This window comes from Coregonus clupeaformis, chromosome 11 (assembly GCF_020615455.1).
Source record: "Coregonus clupeaformis isolate EN_2021a chromosome 11, ASM2061545v1, whole genome shotgun sequence".
NCBI lineage: Eukaryota > Metazoa > Chordata > Actinopteri > Salmoniformes > Salmonidae > Coregonus > Coregonus clupeaformis.
Window position 1 is genome coordinate 9,874,993 of NC_059202.1, and position 16,682 is coordinate 9,891,674.

The 16,682-nt window shown below is 44.3% G+C and overlaps 1 protein-coding gene across 4 annotated transcripts in view; it reads right to left on the bottom strand.

The window, feature by feature from the left end:
* Positions 1 to 16,682, bottom strand: part of LOC121576396 (tripartite motif-containing protein 44-like) — a 79,378-nt gene that overhangs the window by 43,105 nt on the left and 19,591 nt on the right. For all 4 annotated transcript variants that reach the window (XM_041889497.2, XM_041889499.2, XM_041889498.2 and 1 more), the window contains one exon: positions 15,259 to 15,336. In XM_041889497.2, the coding sequence (XP_041745431.2) occupies positions 15,259 to 15,336 (78 nt within the window). The remainder of the gene's footprint in view (positions 1 to 15,258; positions 15,337 to 16,682) is intronic.

Here is a 16,682-nt window from a genome sequence, read left to right on the forward strand (position 1 = left end):
ACGTACATCCCTGGGTCCCAGAACGGTAAGGCAGACGCCCTGTCCCGGCGGTATCACATAGAGGAGAGGTCCATTGAGCCCACTCCCATCCTGCCGCAGTCTTGTCTGGTGGCACCGGTAGTGTGGGAGGTCGATGCGGAAATCGAGCGGGCGTTGCGTACCGACCCTAGTCCCCCAAAGTGTCCTGTGGGTCGGACGTACGTTCCGCTCGAGGTTCGGGATCGTCTGATTTATTGGGCTCATACGTCCCCCTCCTCTGGACATCCAGGTATTGGCCGGACAGTGCACTGCCTTAGCGCTAAGTACTGGTGGCCAACGTTAGCCAGGGATGTGAGGGTTTATGTCTCCTCCTGCTCGGTGTGCGCCCAGTGTAAGGCGCCTAGACACCTGCCCAGGGGAAAGTTACAACCCCTGCCCGTTCCACAACGACCCTGGTCTCACCTCTCGGTGGATTTCGTTACAGACCTTCCCCCCTCTCACTGGAATACCATTATACTGATCGTTGTGGATCGGTTCTCGAAGGCCTGTCGTCTCCTCCCAATGCCGGGTCTCCCTACTGCCCTACAGACCGCTGAGGCACTGTTCACCCACGTCTTTCGGCACTACGGGGTGCCCGAGGATATAGTGTCTGATCGAGGTCCCCAGTTCACCTCCAGAGTCTGGAGGGCGTTCATGGAGCGCTTGGGGGTCTCGGTGAGCCTTACCTCGGGGTACCACCCAGAGAGCAATGGGCAGGTAGAGAGAGTGAACCAGGATGTGGGTAGGTTTCTGAGATCGTATTGCCAGGGCCGGCCGGAGGAGTGGGCGAGGTATATCCCCTGGGCAGAGATGGCACAGAACTCTCTCCGCCACTCCTCCACCAACCTAACCCCTTTCCAATGTGTGTTAGGGTATCAGCCGGTTCTGGCACCATGGCATCAGAGCCAGATCGAGGCTCCTGCGGTGGATGAGTGGGTGCGGCGCTCGGAGGAGACGTGGAATGCTGCACACGTCCATCTGCAGCGGGCCATCCGTCGACAAAAGGCGAGCGCCGATCTCCACCGCAGTGAGGGTCCGGTGTACGCACCTGGAGATCGAGTCTGGCTCTCGACTCGAAACCTGCCCCTCCGCCTGCCCTGCCGGAAGCTGGGTCGGTGGTTTGTGGGGTCATTTAAAGTCCTGAGGAGATTGAACGAGGTGTGTTACAGGTTACAACTGCCTATTGATTATCACATTAACCCCTCGTTCCATGTGTCTCTTTCAGGCCGGTGGTAGCTGGTCCACTCCAGGACTGTGAGATAAGTGAGACTCCTCCGCCCCCATTGGACATCGAGGGGGCTCCGGCGTACACAGTTCGGTCCATCTTGGATTCGAGACGTCGGATGGGGGGTCTCCAGTATCTCGTGGAGTGGGAGGGGTACGGCCCGGAGGAACGGTGCTGGGTGCCGAGGAGGGACATCTTAGACCCATCTCTCCTGACTGAGTTCCACCGTGGTCATCCCACGCGCCCTGCTCCGCGTCCTCCTGGTCGTCCCCGAGGCCGGTCAAGGGGGGGGGTACTGTCTTGGTTTCAGCCGAGGCTGCTCCTCCTCCTTGCTCGGGCAGGCTTCGGCGGTCGTCGTCCCCGGAGTACTAGCTGCCACCATTGTATGTTATCGATGTTTGTTTGGTTTTGTCTTCCTTGTACACCTGTTTCCCTTTAGTGTTCATTATGTCCCCTATAAGTTTCTCGTTTTGTTTGTCGTGTGTTGTGTGTAATTGTTCCGCATGTCCGTAGGTGCTGGTATTTTGCTCTATTGTGTTTAGAGTCCAGACGCACTTTTGCGTATTCTTGTGCATTGGAGTATTTTTGCGCACTGTTGCGTAATCGCTCGCCTCCTTGTTTTGTTGAGGCCCTTTTCTTTGTATTGTCGTGTCCTCTAGTAAAGTCTGTTGGAAGTAGCTTCTGTGTCCTGCGCCTGACTCCTACACCACATCCACATCAGCCACTGACAGTATCTGGAGCATCAGCAATTGTGGGTTGGATTACAGGCTCAAAATGGCCAGAAACAAATAACTTTCTTTTGAAACTCATCAGTCTATTCTTATTCTGAGAAATTAAGGCTATTCCATGCGAGAAATTGCCAAGAAACTGAAAATCTCGCGCAACGCTGTGTACTACTCCCTTCACAGAACAGCGCAAACTGACTCTAACCAGAATAGAAAGAGGAGTGTGTGGCCCCGGTGCACAACTGAGCAAGAGGACAAATACATTAGAGTGTCTAGTTTGAGAAACAGGCGCCTCACAGGTCCTCAACTGGCAGCTTCATTAAATAGTACCCGCAAAACACCAGTCTCAATGTCAACAGTGAATAGGCGACTCCGGGATGCTGACCTTCTAGGCAGAGTTGCAAAGAAAAAGCCATATCTCAGGCTGCCCATCTTAATCTTTTATTTTTATTGGCCAGTCTGAGATATGGCTTTTTCTTTGCAACTCTGGATTAGCAAACACAACGTGCCATTGGAACACAGGACTGATGGTTGCTGATAATGGGCCTCTGTACATCTATGTTGATATTCCATTAAAGATCAGTCGTTTCCAGCTACAATAGCCATTGACAGCATTAACAATGTCTACACTGTATTTCTGATAAATTTGATGTTATTTTAATGGACAAAAAAATTGCTTTTCTTTCGAAAACAAGGACATTTCTAAGTGACACCAAACTTTTGAACAGTAGTGTATATATATAGAGCGAGAGAGAGAGAGCGAGATCGACACACAAATAGCAAAATAAATCAAGACCATGAAAGAGAGAGAGCGAAATAAAGAAAAGGAATGAAAGAGGGATGGGGTGAGTAACAGTCTCTCTCTATTTCTTTCTTTCTTTCTCTCTGTCTCTCTCTGAGTGGTGCATCTCCTCCCCAGGCCCTCCTCCACGGCTCCAGTCTGCAGATAGAGACCTCAGAGCCCCTCTGTACCGCCGCCATGCCATCTGTTTGGCTTTCAGCGCAATTTAACTCCTAACTGAGATTGCATTTTAATCAATTTCCCAGCTCCCCAGGCTGCCGGGCTCTCTTTAGCTACGACTCATTAGAATACAACACCTTCACTAGCAGGCATCTCGCTGGGACGCCTCCACCTCCAACGCAACACGCCAACATAGACGGTGATGCATCGAGGAGCGCCACCCAGCCCCCTGTCAAGGTCTCATGGCACCCCCTCTGCCCCTGAATGGCCTCATGTCAAGTTACCTGCCCTCAACGTCCCTCACCTCACATTGCCTCCTATCTTTACCTCCGTTCCTTCATCCCTCCCCCTAACTGCTCCAGTGGAGCAGTGGAGCAGAAGTTGGCATAGCTGAGGCCATTGGAGACCAAAGTCTTGTCAGTAACTGGCAGTTCTGCACTAGAAATCAGATTCTCCAAATTACCCCCTAACTCAACAGAGAGATTTAAAACATTTAATTTACTTTTTTTTTTATGGGAGGATAGAAACATGCCCACAACTCATTCAGATTCCAGGCAAATCGAATCACAGCAAATTAGTAGGCATGAGGTCAGTGTACCGAATTTAAAAGTTGGTTTTTCAGTCCCAGCTATCCCATTAGCTTTAACACAGATCAATCTGAGATATGAAATCATCCATAGAAGAATTTCAAAGGGAAGGGCATTTCAGTCAGCATAGCAAGCAGCAAGGTTCTTAGGTCATGTCCCTAATGCAAAAACATGTCATTAATCTGGCACAGTGACACATTCTCTCACCACCTCTCCCATCCTCCAGGCCCTCGATTGAGCCCCCTACCCTCTCCTGCTGGGTCCCCACGACCCCTGCACTGCCCCTCTGTTTGTGGAGCATGGCCCTCTGCCCTTGGACCTCTCTCCCTGGGATGGAGCTGAGCGTCTGTCCTGATAGTGAGAGGGGAGGCAGCCATCCGTGCTAATCTTCATTTACACTGGAGTAGACCGAGGCCTCCAACTGGAGCCACCAGAGAGAGCGGGTACAGGACTTAATGAAGAGAGAGAGGGAAAGGGGGGAGAGAGAGAGAGAGAGAGAGAGAGAGAGAGAGAGAGAGAGAGAGAGAGAGAGAGAGAGAGAGAGAGAGAGAGAGAGAGAGAGAGAGAGAGAGAGAGAGAGAGAGAGAAACACTGGCAAGGGAGTGGGCATTGGGCCACTGTGCATTCGAGGCTACACAAAGACAGAGAACGACTGTTAGGTATCAAAATGTTACAGAGAAGAGTTCAGTGCTGTGCACATGACTTCAGAAGTCTAGACACTCCAATGAAATGAAATGACAATCAGACAGTGTCTCCTTTGGGATGAAAGATTCAGAAGGTGTTACCAAATAGTACTGATAGAGAATGCTAACATTGAGCCAACACTCTTGGGACCAGCAAAACATCACATACTCATCTCTGACAGCTAAACCCTTTATGTGTTTATAATTGTATTTAACGATCACTTGAACTCAGTCTTGACGACTTTAGAAATATTTAGCATCAGTGTTTCCTCTATATTCCTTCCTGCCCCTGCTGCAACAAATGTGTGACTCGTTTCAGGAAACTAGGCGTATGTCGCACGTCACTACTTCACAGGAGTGGCATTTGAACGTTAACATTTATTTTTATCAAAATGCATTTTTTGGCAGAAATGCCTTCTGGAACATGTGAACTTTCATGTGCCTTTATAACAAACTTGTATTCCATTCATAAATACAAATAAAATGGTTAAATTACGAGCCTAGTTGGTTTAGCCACGGACAAAGACAGGAACCTTCCCACTAGCCATGATTGCCTGAGATAATGGATGGGCTGGACATGCCGGGAGATGAGTTTGGATTAGTCTGCCATGTAGCATGCTTCTGTCTGTAACGTCAGCTGTTCAGAATGTGCTAATTTTGAAAGATATGACGTCAGCCATCGAGAACTACAAAAGTTTTGCTACTTTTCTCAACAACATTGATGCCCTGAATTTAGGAGGCGCTATCGACAGATCATTTGGAAAAAGTTATGGCCTACTTTCTGAACACGTCACAGTCAGTGTGAACTGGAGTGACTTGACACAACGCTGGCCAAACAAGATCTAGCTACAAACAAAACAGAGTTGAATGATTCCACTCTGCCGTGAAGCATTCATCCATGTATATGGGTCAAAGTCTAGATACATTTTCAGATATAAGTTTCAAAATTTGTCAGAAAGTCGTTTCCATTGCAAATTAAAGCGTGCTGTTAGTTAGCTAGCGAACGTTAGCTTGCTGGCTCACTGGCTAATGTTACGTGTATGATCTGTGTAGTAATATTATTTGAATCAGAAACTATTTGCATTGCTAGTTCTAGCCTAATATTAGCTAGCTAACATTGAACCTAGATGGTTAGCTTTAGCTTACTGCAGATTCATACTACAGCTATGACATTGTTTGTATTGGTAGTAGTATGAGTTGGGATTATGCCGGTTCATTGTTTAGCTAGCTAGCTAGCTACCTACCTAGCTAGCTACATATCTAAACAAAAGACTCCCTTTGGCCGGATTATTACATGACCCATCAAATTAGCCAGGTGTGTCTGGGGGTGATTACGGCCATCTATTGTACTTCATGAACATGTGCACATGTCTAGACAATAGTGACCCATCCACTTAGCTAAACATGGTGGGGGGGGCAGGGGGTTATAGCATTTCCTTCACATGACCCATCAATTTAGACAAGTGTGTTGGGTGTCATCTAATAATTATGAAATATTTCTAAAATATTTTTATCTGGACACTTTCTGTTTTTGATATGCAAGTCACCATTTCAGTGTACCGTTTCCACCTTCTGTATCCTGTGCATGTGACAATAAACGTAATAAAGATTTTATTTGATATATAGTGTCTTGTAAAAGTATTCACCCCGCTTGGCATTTTTCTGATTTTGTTGCCTTACAACCTGGAATTAAAATGGATTTTTTGGGGTTTGTATCATTTCATTTACACAACATGCCTACCACTTTGAAGATGCTAAATATTTTTATTTGTGAAACAAACAAGAAATAAGCAAAATAACAGAAAACTTGAGCGTGCATTACTATTCACCCCCCCCCCCCAAAGTCAATACTTTGTACAGCCACCTTTTGAAGCAATTACAGCTGCAAGTCTCTTAGGGTATGTCTCTATAAACTTGGCACTGGGATTTTTGCCCATTCTTCAAGGCAAAACTGCTCCAGCTCCTTCAGGTTGGATGGGTTCCGCTGGTGTACAGTAATCTTTAAGTCATACCACAGATTCTACATGTTTACATTTTAGTCATTTAGCAGAAGCTCTTATCCAGAGCGACTTACAGGAGCAATTAGGGTTAAGTGCCTTGCTCAAGGGCACATCGACAGATTTTTCACCTAGTCGGCTCAGGAATTAGAACCAGCAACCTTTCAGTTACTGGCACAACGCTCTTAACCACTAAGCTACCTGCCACCAATTCTCAATAGGATAGAGGTCTGGGCTTTGACTAGGCCATTCCAAGACATTTAAATGTTTCCCCTTAAACCACTTGAGTGTTGCTTTAGCAGTATGCTTAGGGTCATTGTCCTGCTGGAAGGTGAACCTCCGTCCCAGTCTCAAATCTCTGGAAGACAGGATTCCCTCAAGAATTTCCCTGTATTTAATGCCAATTCATCATTCCTTCAATTCTGACCAGTTTCCCAGTCCCTGCCGATGAAAAACATCCCCACCGCATGATGGCCTCCTGTAGCTCAGTTGGTAGAGCATGGCGCTTGCAACGCCAGGGTTGTGGGTTCGATTCCCACGGTGGGCCAGTATGAAAAATGTTTGCACTCATTAACTTTAAGTCGCTCTGGATAAGAGCGTTTGCTAAAATGTAATAATGCTGCCACCACCATGCTTCACTGTGGGGATGGTGTTCTCGGGGTGATGTGGTGTTGGGTTTGCGACAGACATAGCGTTTTCCTTGATGGCCAAAAAGGTCCATTTTAGTCTCATCTGACCAGAGTACCTTCTTCCATATTTTTGGGGAGTCTCCCACATGCCTTTTGGTGAACACCAAACATGTTTGCCTATTTTTTTCTTCAAGCAATGGCTTTTTTCTGGCCACTCTTGCATAAAGCCCGGCTCTGTGGAGTGTACGGCTTAAAGTGATCCTATGGACAGATACTCCAATCTCCGCTGTGGAGCTTTGCAGCTCCTTCAGGGTTATCGTTGGTATTTTTGTTGCCTCTCTGATTAATGCCCTCCTTGCCTGATCCGTGAGTTTTGGTGGGCGGCCCTCTCTTGGCAGGTTTGTTGTGGTGCCATATTCTTTCAATTTTTTAATAATGGATTTAATGGTACTCCGTGGGATGTTCAAAGTTTTGGATATTTTTTTATAACCCAACCCTGATCTGTACTTCTCCACACCTTTGTCCCTGACCTGTTTGGAGAGCTCCTTGGTCTTCATGGTGCCGCTTGCTTGGTGGTGCCCCTTGCTTAGTGGTTTTGCAGACTCTGGGGCCTTTCAGAACAGGTGTATATATACTGAGATCATGTAACACTTAGATTGCACACAGGTGGACTTTATTTAACTAATTATGTGACTTCTGAAGGTAATTGGTTGCACCAGATCTTATACATATGCACGCACCACTTTTCCGTTATTTATTATTTCGAATTTTTTGAAACAAGTAATTTTTTTCATTTCACTTCACCAATTTGGACTATTTTGTGTATGTCCATGACATGAAATCCAAATAAAAATCAATTTAAATGACAGGTAATAATGCAATAAAATATGAAAAACGCCAAGGGGGATGAATACTTTTGCAAGGCACTGTAGTGTGTGTTTACCACATGGCTACACATGTGAATCCTTAAATAGATGGGTGGGGCTAAGGCTTAAGAGGGTGTGAACGATGCTGAATGGGTGTAGACAATGAAAATCTAAGGCCTGTACACTTCTTATAAAACTTTCTGTGCAGATCCTCTCTCCCTATATACTGTAGGTCCTGCTGGTGCTTATCCCCAGTCCCAGGCTCTGCATAATGTTTTTAAAAGGCCTAAAAAGCATTAATGGAACATTAGGAGTAAATGGCTTTGAACTGTCTGTCCATCCCTCTGGCAACAATGGCCCCGCTCCAAACACTTTCCAGGGAGATCCAAAGCCCCATTCTTCTCTCTCGCTCTCTGTTATCGGCGTTTCTCTGCAAGCAATCAGATTCTCCAAATGACCCACTAACTCAACAAAGGAGAAGTTAAAAAAAATATTTACTTTCTCCCTTTTTTCCCTCTAAAATAATGTAAAATGGGGAAAGCAAGAGAGGGAGAGAGGGAGGGTGAGAGAGAGAGAGAGAGAGAGAGAGAGAGAGAGAGAGAGAGAGAGAGAGAGAGAAGAGAGAGAGAGAGAGAGAGAGAGAGAGAGAGAGGTAGCGAGAGGGCCTGTGACATTTTAAATGGCAAGAGTTTCAATGCCCTGCGTCTTTCATTGGCTGTGAAGGAACGTCAGCTACAGTGAGCTACTGATTAATGATACAAACAGTAATTTAATTAAAATGCTTGAAAGGAGAGAAAGAAGGAGAAATTGAGGGAGAGGCAGATAGAGAGGGAAATAGCCTCCCTGTGACAGCTTTAATATGTCTACTGCTCTTGTAGATTTTCTGAAGCAGGGAAAAGAGATGGAGTCAGATGGTGTATGTACTGTATGTGTTACTAGGCACTCCTGAAATGGAGTGATTCCTCACAAAACCCAGATAAAAAAACAGACATGATTTGGGGGATTTTCACGAATCGTAATCCATAGAATAGTCATTTGGAGGAAGCATTGTTGACATATATTTGACATTTGTATCTAAAAGCATAATTGAGAAATAATTAATCAAAGGTGGCAAATTTATGACATTTTGGCCTTACCCAGGCCTCCTTTAAGAGTCTATAATGTTTAATCTATAGATGCTACAAAGCATAAATTGGTGTCATATGAAGCTTTAGCGCCTGCTATGCAATTAGTATTTTTATTTAAATAAAATAATTGTTACATTAAGTTATGGATATTGAAAAATATCAACATGAATATTGAAGATGTAAGATTTTTGATTAGGCACATTTTTCAATATATTGTTGAACATACTATGCTCTATGGGCAAATCAGAGTTCCAAAGTGGGATCTCTGCTAGTTTTAAAGAGTGACTGCCCCTAAAAAGCAACTAATCCCTTTGAAAATGGCCTATGTGGCATCGATATGAGTCAGAAACATTTATTCTAGTGTCAAAATGTTGGTCATGAAGTCGGTCTCATCTAAAACTGAGTTGGAACCTCAGTGCGTTACAACGAGTAAATTAAGTTTGGGTTTGGATTAACAATTATGACAATAAATCATGCCCCCTTTTGCCAAGCTCCACATGCAAATCACCCCTCCACCCACTTTGCTTCCCTTATGATTGGGGCACCATTGTTTCATCTCCCCCAACGTGTTCAAAGGATCACTGCCATTTGAGTCTGAAAACCCCTATACTGATTGATCATGCCTATATGGTGTGCATGCCCTGCCGAAGGACCCTAGTATGCGGAATAGGTGCTTGAAGTTCGCCGGCCCCCAAGTCTGCACCAGTAACACTAGCTTGGTGTGCAACGACTAGTGGTTGTGAGTATAACCAGAGATACTGGAATCTAATTTACTCTCTGGTATAGCTTAGCTTACGACGTTAGATTATGTTATTGCTTGTTATGTAGGTAGCTATCTTTTGATAAAGTGAGGCAGGCTAGCTAATGTTAGCTAGTGAGGCAGGCTAGCTAACGTTTTAGCTAACATTAGCGTAGCTAGCTAGCTACATCAACTTAGTTAGGTTGTAGCTCATACAAGTTTTATTGTGTATTGTCTAGATACTGCTGGTTATGTAACGTTATAATTTGATAATGCTAGCGAGGCAAGCTAGCTAGCTACAGGCTAGCTAACGTTAGCTAGCGTTAGCCTACAAGTCAGATTTGCAAGTTAGTTCGTAGCTCATACAAGTGTATTCTGTATTGTCTAGTGCAAAACAAAATAATGGATTCAGCTATGGTTGTAGCTAACTCATGTCTGAGTCTGACTAATACAGGGAACTAGGCGCAATAAACTGTAATGGCATCACCGGCCTGAATCTAATCCAATCTGGAGCTATAGTCAGTCTACATATGTAAAACATAGAATGAGGGTTTCCACTAGTTACCACAGCAACAAAGTCAAAATTGGCTATAGCATAAAAATTCATGGCTGTGGCTGTGGTAACTAGTGACGACCTAGAATTAGCGTGACCCGAGTTACTGCCCTGGTGACACAGATGGCTTTGTCAACCACGGTAATGTGTGTTATGTGAAAAGCTGTATTAAAAAATACCTGGTTTGATAAACGAGTAGTTTAATTATCCAGCCAAGCAAATACAAGTAGTAGAGTTATTTTGGTTGTGAAGTACATTATCAAAAAGCTTTGTCTTTTCGTTATAACAAAATGCAATTTACCACTTGGCTGTCTATTGTATCACCATGTCACAAGCCCTCCCTATCAACACCACCTCATAAGATAAGGAAGCGCATTGTTTATGAGGATTGCCTGCTGCAGTTGTTTGAGAGATTTCCAGTTTGCAGCCGAAGATGCAACATAGAGAAGACCAGCAAGTGGACCCTCAGAATCACGCAGACATGCCCTCACTGTGAGCATTCTTATAAATGGAACAGGGACGACACTTGAATCAGGTTGGTGACATTTGACCAGGTGAAAGGTCAAAACAGTTTCGAGTTTGGTCCCAATTCACCTTCATAACCTAGCCAGGTGGAACCACCCAGATTGCGGCATTTACCATTCTATTTCACTTCACATATCATAGCAAAAACCTACAGGACGGTAGCTATCCAGGAATAGGGTTGGAGAGCCCTGATGTAATCAGTGCTCTGTGTATGACCAACCTGTATCTTATTATTTTTTTACCCCTTTTTCGTGATATCCAATTGGTAGTTACAGTCTTGTCCCATCGCTGCAACTCCCGTACGGACTCGGGAGAGGCAAAGGTCAAGAGCCATGCGTCCTCTGAAACATGACCCTGCCAAGCCGCACTGCTTCTTGACACAATGCTCGCTTAACCTAGAGCCAGCCATACCTATGTGTCTGAGGAAACACCGTCCAGCTGGCGACCGAAGTCAGCATGCATGCGCCCGGCCCGCCACAAGGAGTCGCTAGAGCGCGATGAGACAAGGACATCCCGGCCGGCCAAATCCTCCCCTAACCTGGACGACGCTGGGCCAATTGTGCACCGCCTCATGGGTCTCCCGGTCGCGGCCAGCTGCGACACAGCCTGGGATCGAACTCGGGTCTGTAGTGATGCCTTTAGCACTGCGATGCACTGCCTTAGACCGCTGCACCACTCGAGAGGCCCGACTGACCTGTATCTTTGAGCTGATTTATGCTGCCATGCCCATCAATGGGGCGCTGGCAAAGACCTTACCTCCAGCCTCACCTCTTGCCTGCTCACCAACGGTCATCAATGGGGAGACCAGAATTGGGTAGGTTTAGTCTGACCTGTTCAAACTTCAACATAGTATAGGTTTGTTTGTCAGGTATCACCTATCCTATCTTCCTTTGGTAATAGAACAGTGACTGTGTATGTGTTCACAGATGCATCTATGGAGCCAGCACTTGGAGACTTGCAAGATGATGTGATGGAATCCTTACCGACAGACAGGCTTGATACTAACGTCTATGAATGGAGAGAGACCTGGCACACAACACATAAACAGTGTGGGACTGAAGGTGATTTCTAATAATACAGTACAGCAGAAATGTCCAGTATTTGCAACACCCTTTTCATTCCATATGTCACTGATGAACTCTGCCTATTTCTACAGATGGACTGTAGATGCTTTTACCAGACGCCAGCCCAGTCGTTTGATGGGGAGACCATAATTGGGTTGGTTATACAGTGTATTCGGAAAGTATTCAGACCCCTTGACTTTTTCCACTTTGTTACGTTACAGCCTTAATCTAAAATTGATTAAATAAATGTTTTTCCTCATCAATCTACACACAATACCCCATAATGACAAAGTGAAAACGTAATTGTTTTGTGTGTGCAAATTTGTAAAAAATTGAAAACAGAAATTACCCCATTACCACCAGACAAAATGTTGATAGGCACATTATCTGTATCGGCTGGGAATGACAATGAAAGGTGAAAGGTGCACATTGTTATGTCAGCAGAACACTGCTTCTGTGGTATTATGTAAAAGGTTGTTTGGCAAGGACACACCCAAGAAACATCCACATCAAACCACACCCCCAATCCAACTCACGCTTGGCTTCTGTCATGGCCACCAGCATTTCTTGAGGAGCAAGTTCCCCTTTAAAGTTATTGCCCATTTTATACAGAGAATTTGGCATAGTAGGCAATGTAACCAATCCCAGCCCTCCTTTTACTTGTATCATTAAACATCCTGCAAATCACCAGCAGAGGGCAACCATTTTTAATCCATTTTCACATTCACGCTGTTGGTAATACTTACAAATTGGGTCATAACTCTAATAGTAGCAGAGATCCCCCTTTGGAACTTTGATAGGCCCATAAAGTATATTATGTTCAACAATATCTTGAAAAATTAGCCAAATCAAGTTTTTAAAAAAGATAGTGAAATCAAAACACTGCTCATATTACAGAGCAAACATTAAAGCTTCATATGACACCAATGTACGCTTTGTAGCACCTACAGATGAAACACTATGGAGTCTTAAAGGAAGCCTGCGGAAGGCCAAATGTAATAAATATGCCAACTTTTATAAATTATTTCTCAATTATGGTTTTAGATTAAAATGTCAAATATATGTCAACAATTCTTCCTCCAAAAGACTATTCTTTTGAGTACACTTTGTGACATCCCACAAATCAATGGGCCTTGTCTGAGGCGATTGAGTAGGCAGCCAGCAGCACCACAGCAGGCAGTGCACCACTGACAGCATTATGCAGAGGAGACAGTAAATAAAATAAGAGACAGACTACTGACTACCTGCTGCCTTGATCTGAACCTCCCCGCTTCACACAATGTTACCTGCTCTCTGAGACAGACATATAGACACACACAGAGAGACGCACAGACAGCAAGACATGCAGGCAGGTGGTTAGGTAAGCAGGCAGGCATACCCCTCATGCTATCCTAACCCCCTGGTCACCCATTAATATGTATGGACTGAGTCACAGCATTACTGTGCTTTTTATATAATATTCCATTCTCCCTGCAGGTATAGAGTGTGTGTGTGTGTGTGTGTGTGTGTGTGTGTGTGTGTGTGTGTGTGCGTGTGTGTGTGTGTGTGTGTTTGTGTTCCATCCCCCTGCAGAGCATGGAGATATGAGTTAAGAGACGTGCAGATTAAAATCCCCATACCTCAGGCAGAGTACATAATTAAGTAGAGAGAATTTAATAAGTAAACAGTAGCTATGGGTTAAACCTTTTTATCCACTCACCTCCCTGAATAGCACACACATACACTCCCTTGGGACCATGCTAAAGTTTCATCTCTTCAAACTTCCCCTTCTCACACACACCCTTCCGTCTGCCAGCATTGAACTGTAGCAGCTAGCAGTCTTGCATAATGAGAAGCTGTGACATTTGAGAGCATGGAGAGGACACACCGACAAATCCACCTAATGTTTTCCTGACACATTAGCCTTTGATTGAGGACGGAAGTGGATTCTCCTGAACACGCCACACCTCTCTGGTGGGAAGACGGGAGACAAAAGGTCCAGGAAGGCCCGGGGGCAGCGTTGGTATTCCAGTATGATAATGTGCCGGGGCTGGTATTCCAGTGAGTACGATATTAAACTGATTATGGCAGTAGGCTGATTATGCAATAGTCATGCAAACACCTTATTCTGCTTATCTTAGTCTGTGTATCTTAGTCTGTGTAAGGTCAAAATTGAAGTAAGCATATGCCGATTAAAACACCTGGTTTTCTGAGCAATCTTTCATATTATTAATACATGTAAAGACCTTAATTGGCGTTCCAGCCGTGTATTTGATCTGCTCATGTGCTAGCACCAACTGAGCTAGCGTCCCTCTTTAGCGCAAGTGAAGTGAGTTCGGAACAACTGAATGTATGCGTCTTAGAAATAGTTTTCACATACAAACGTTATATGTCTGAACTCAGAATCATATATGCTTCCCAAAAACAACATGGCCGCTGTGGTAGAACATTTATTTTGATTGGCCTTTATAAGATTACCATCAGGTAGCCTGATTTCAGATGTGTCCATGTAAATATAACTATTAGGGAAATCGTTATTTATTTTGCAAAGCATGTAAACGTTTTAACTGAACTATTATACTAATCTGACTATCCACAATAATCACATTATTGTGTGCATGTAACTGTACTCAGTGACTGCTTGCCAATAAGGGAATTACCTTTTCACAGGGTGTTCAAATTAACCTGCTACATTATGGTGCTTGACCGCGGATCAGCTCTCAGAGGGGGAGGCGTTACGCTGCTCCTCTCACAGAGAGAGACAGAGTTATGTAACGACACAGCAGAGTTAGGGCTGCAGGGTTTCTGGAGGGCCAGGTTCAACATTCTCTATGCTAAATAATTGATACCTGGCTGATTAGCATTGACCTCACAGATGTGCACGCATACACACACGTGCGCACACACGAACACATGCAGCTTTATTTCCAGTGAATGTGTCCCCACGCTAAGCTATTTAGGCTGGCATTAAAGCCATCCTTTCCAAGGTTGACCTGGGATAAAGAAAGTCTATTTGAGTTGTTGTGTGTTTAAAATGGGCGTATCTGAGGTAGCTTGGTGAGAGGGAGAGCAACTTAGCCACCTGCCAATCCTATAGCCTACTGTAGGAACCAACAGCACAGAGGGAAACTCTGCTAATATCACTCTGACCACTGCCAAATGAACAACTTACACTATCCCTGTCACTCCAGTACTGCTCAACAGAGTCATAGATGTCTGTCTGGGAGGAGATGAAGACAGATTTAGATGGTGATGTCATAAATATCTTGATTTTTAGACATGTATGTCGCTCCAAGAAGCCAAATGGAAGCCCTCACAGTGAACGGAACACAGTGAGTAGATAGGAATAATTGGCTCCTTTTTATACTTCCTCTGTCTCATTTAGGATGTAATCTCTGTGTAATCCATCTTTAGCTCACACTAGACTGATGTGTGTCATACTTCCACAGCTAGGTTTTATTCTTAGAGAATTTGAATTAGGAGAATCATCTTCAGACGTTCTCGTTCAAAGTAGTGTTCCGAGATAGAAACACTGTTGGCCATATTGGAATGTTAGTTGTAATAGTGTGGTTGTACTGACCTCAGGATTGGTCCACTTGGTCTTGATGTGGTCAGCCATGTTCTGTGTGCAGCCCAGCAGGTCATAACCGTCCCTGCTCTGGAGGAGAACAAAGACATAGGACAGAGACAGTCACACAATTTGAAGTTGGTTTGTAAAATTCCATTACTCCTAGGCTTAATCTTTTATCATTCTAAATATTCCTCAGAGGCAAAATTATGATGATGATTATCCCACTTGGTTCATCACTAATTGGTACTATAATGATACTGAATGTAAATGGGGCAGTGATAATGTAATCTCTCTCCTCCCTGCGTAGTGATGATGATGTCATTCCCTCTCCTGCACATTATCCATGATATCTCCTCTGCCCACAGAGAGCAGTCAGTTAGTCAGTGAGTCACGGGACGGGAGGGGATGGGCTGTAAAACGCCTGCAGTAAAAAGCCATATGGGAAGGAAGTGAAGCCACAATGCAGGAAGGAATTGATCCCTAGTCAAACAGACACTGGGATATGTTAATCAAATTCAAAAAATAATAATATATATGTTGTTTCCATACAGATTATTAATAGGGCTGGATAACTGGGAGGATTTGTCATGAGGTCATTGTAGCCGTCACATGATGCATACTAGTATTATTTTTACATGACATCATTGTGTTAAACATATGGAGATACTCTGCTCAACTTTTCTAAAGCCCTAGTGTGTTGACTGGAGGTAATGTATCCGTGCATGAGAGCTATTAGTCCATTGATATCATATAATATTACAGATGCAGACACTACATAAACAATATTGATAGTATTGTTTCTCCTATAGGGGATGTATTGTGCAGTAGAGGGCATAGAATGACATTACAGGCTGTGTCACTGTACTGTACGCCAGTGGAGGCTCCTCAGAGGAGGAAGGGGAGGCGCATCCTCCTCAGTGAATTTCATAAAAATAAAAATAGTAAAACATTAAAAAAGTTATACTATACTAAATTAGCTATACTAAATATAATCACGTCACCAAATAATTTATTAAAACACACTGTTTTGCAAAGGAGGTCTACAGTAGCCTCAACAGCACTCTGTAGGGTAGCAACATGGTGTAGCCAGAGGACAGCTAGCTTCCGTCCTCCTCTGGACACATTGACTTCAATACAAAACCTAGGAGGCTCATGGTTCTCACCCCCTTCCATAAACTTACACCGTAATTATGAACTTCCGGAGGACGTCCTCCAACCTATCAGAGCTCTTGCAGCATGAAGTGACGTTGTCCACCCAATCAAAGGATCAGATAATTAATCTAGTACTGAAAGCATAAGCTATAGCTAACTAACACCGCAGTGCATAAAATGTGGTGAGTAGTTGACTCAAAGAGAGAGAAAGACAGTAGTTGAACAGTTTTGAACATATTCATTTCTTCCAAAATGAAAGAAAAGCAAGAGAGACATTTATT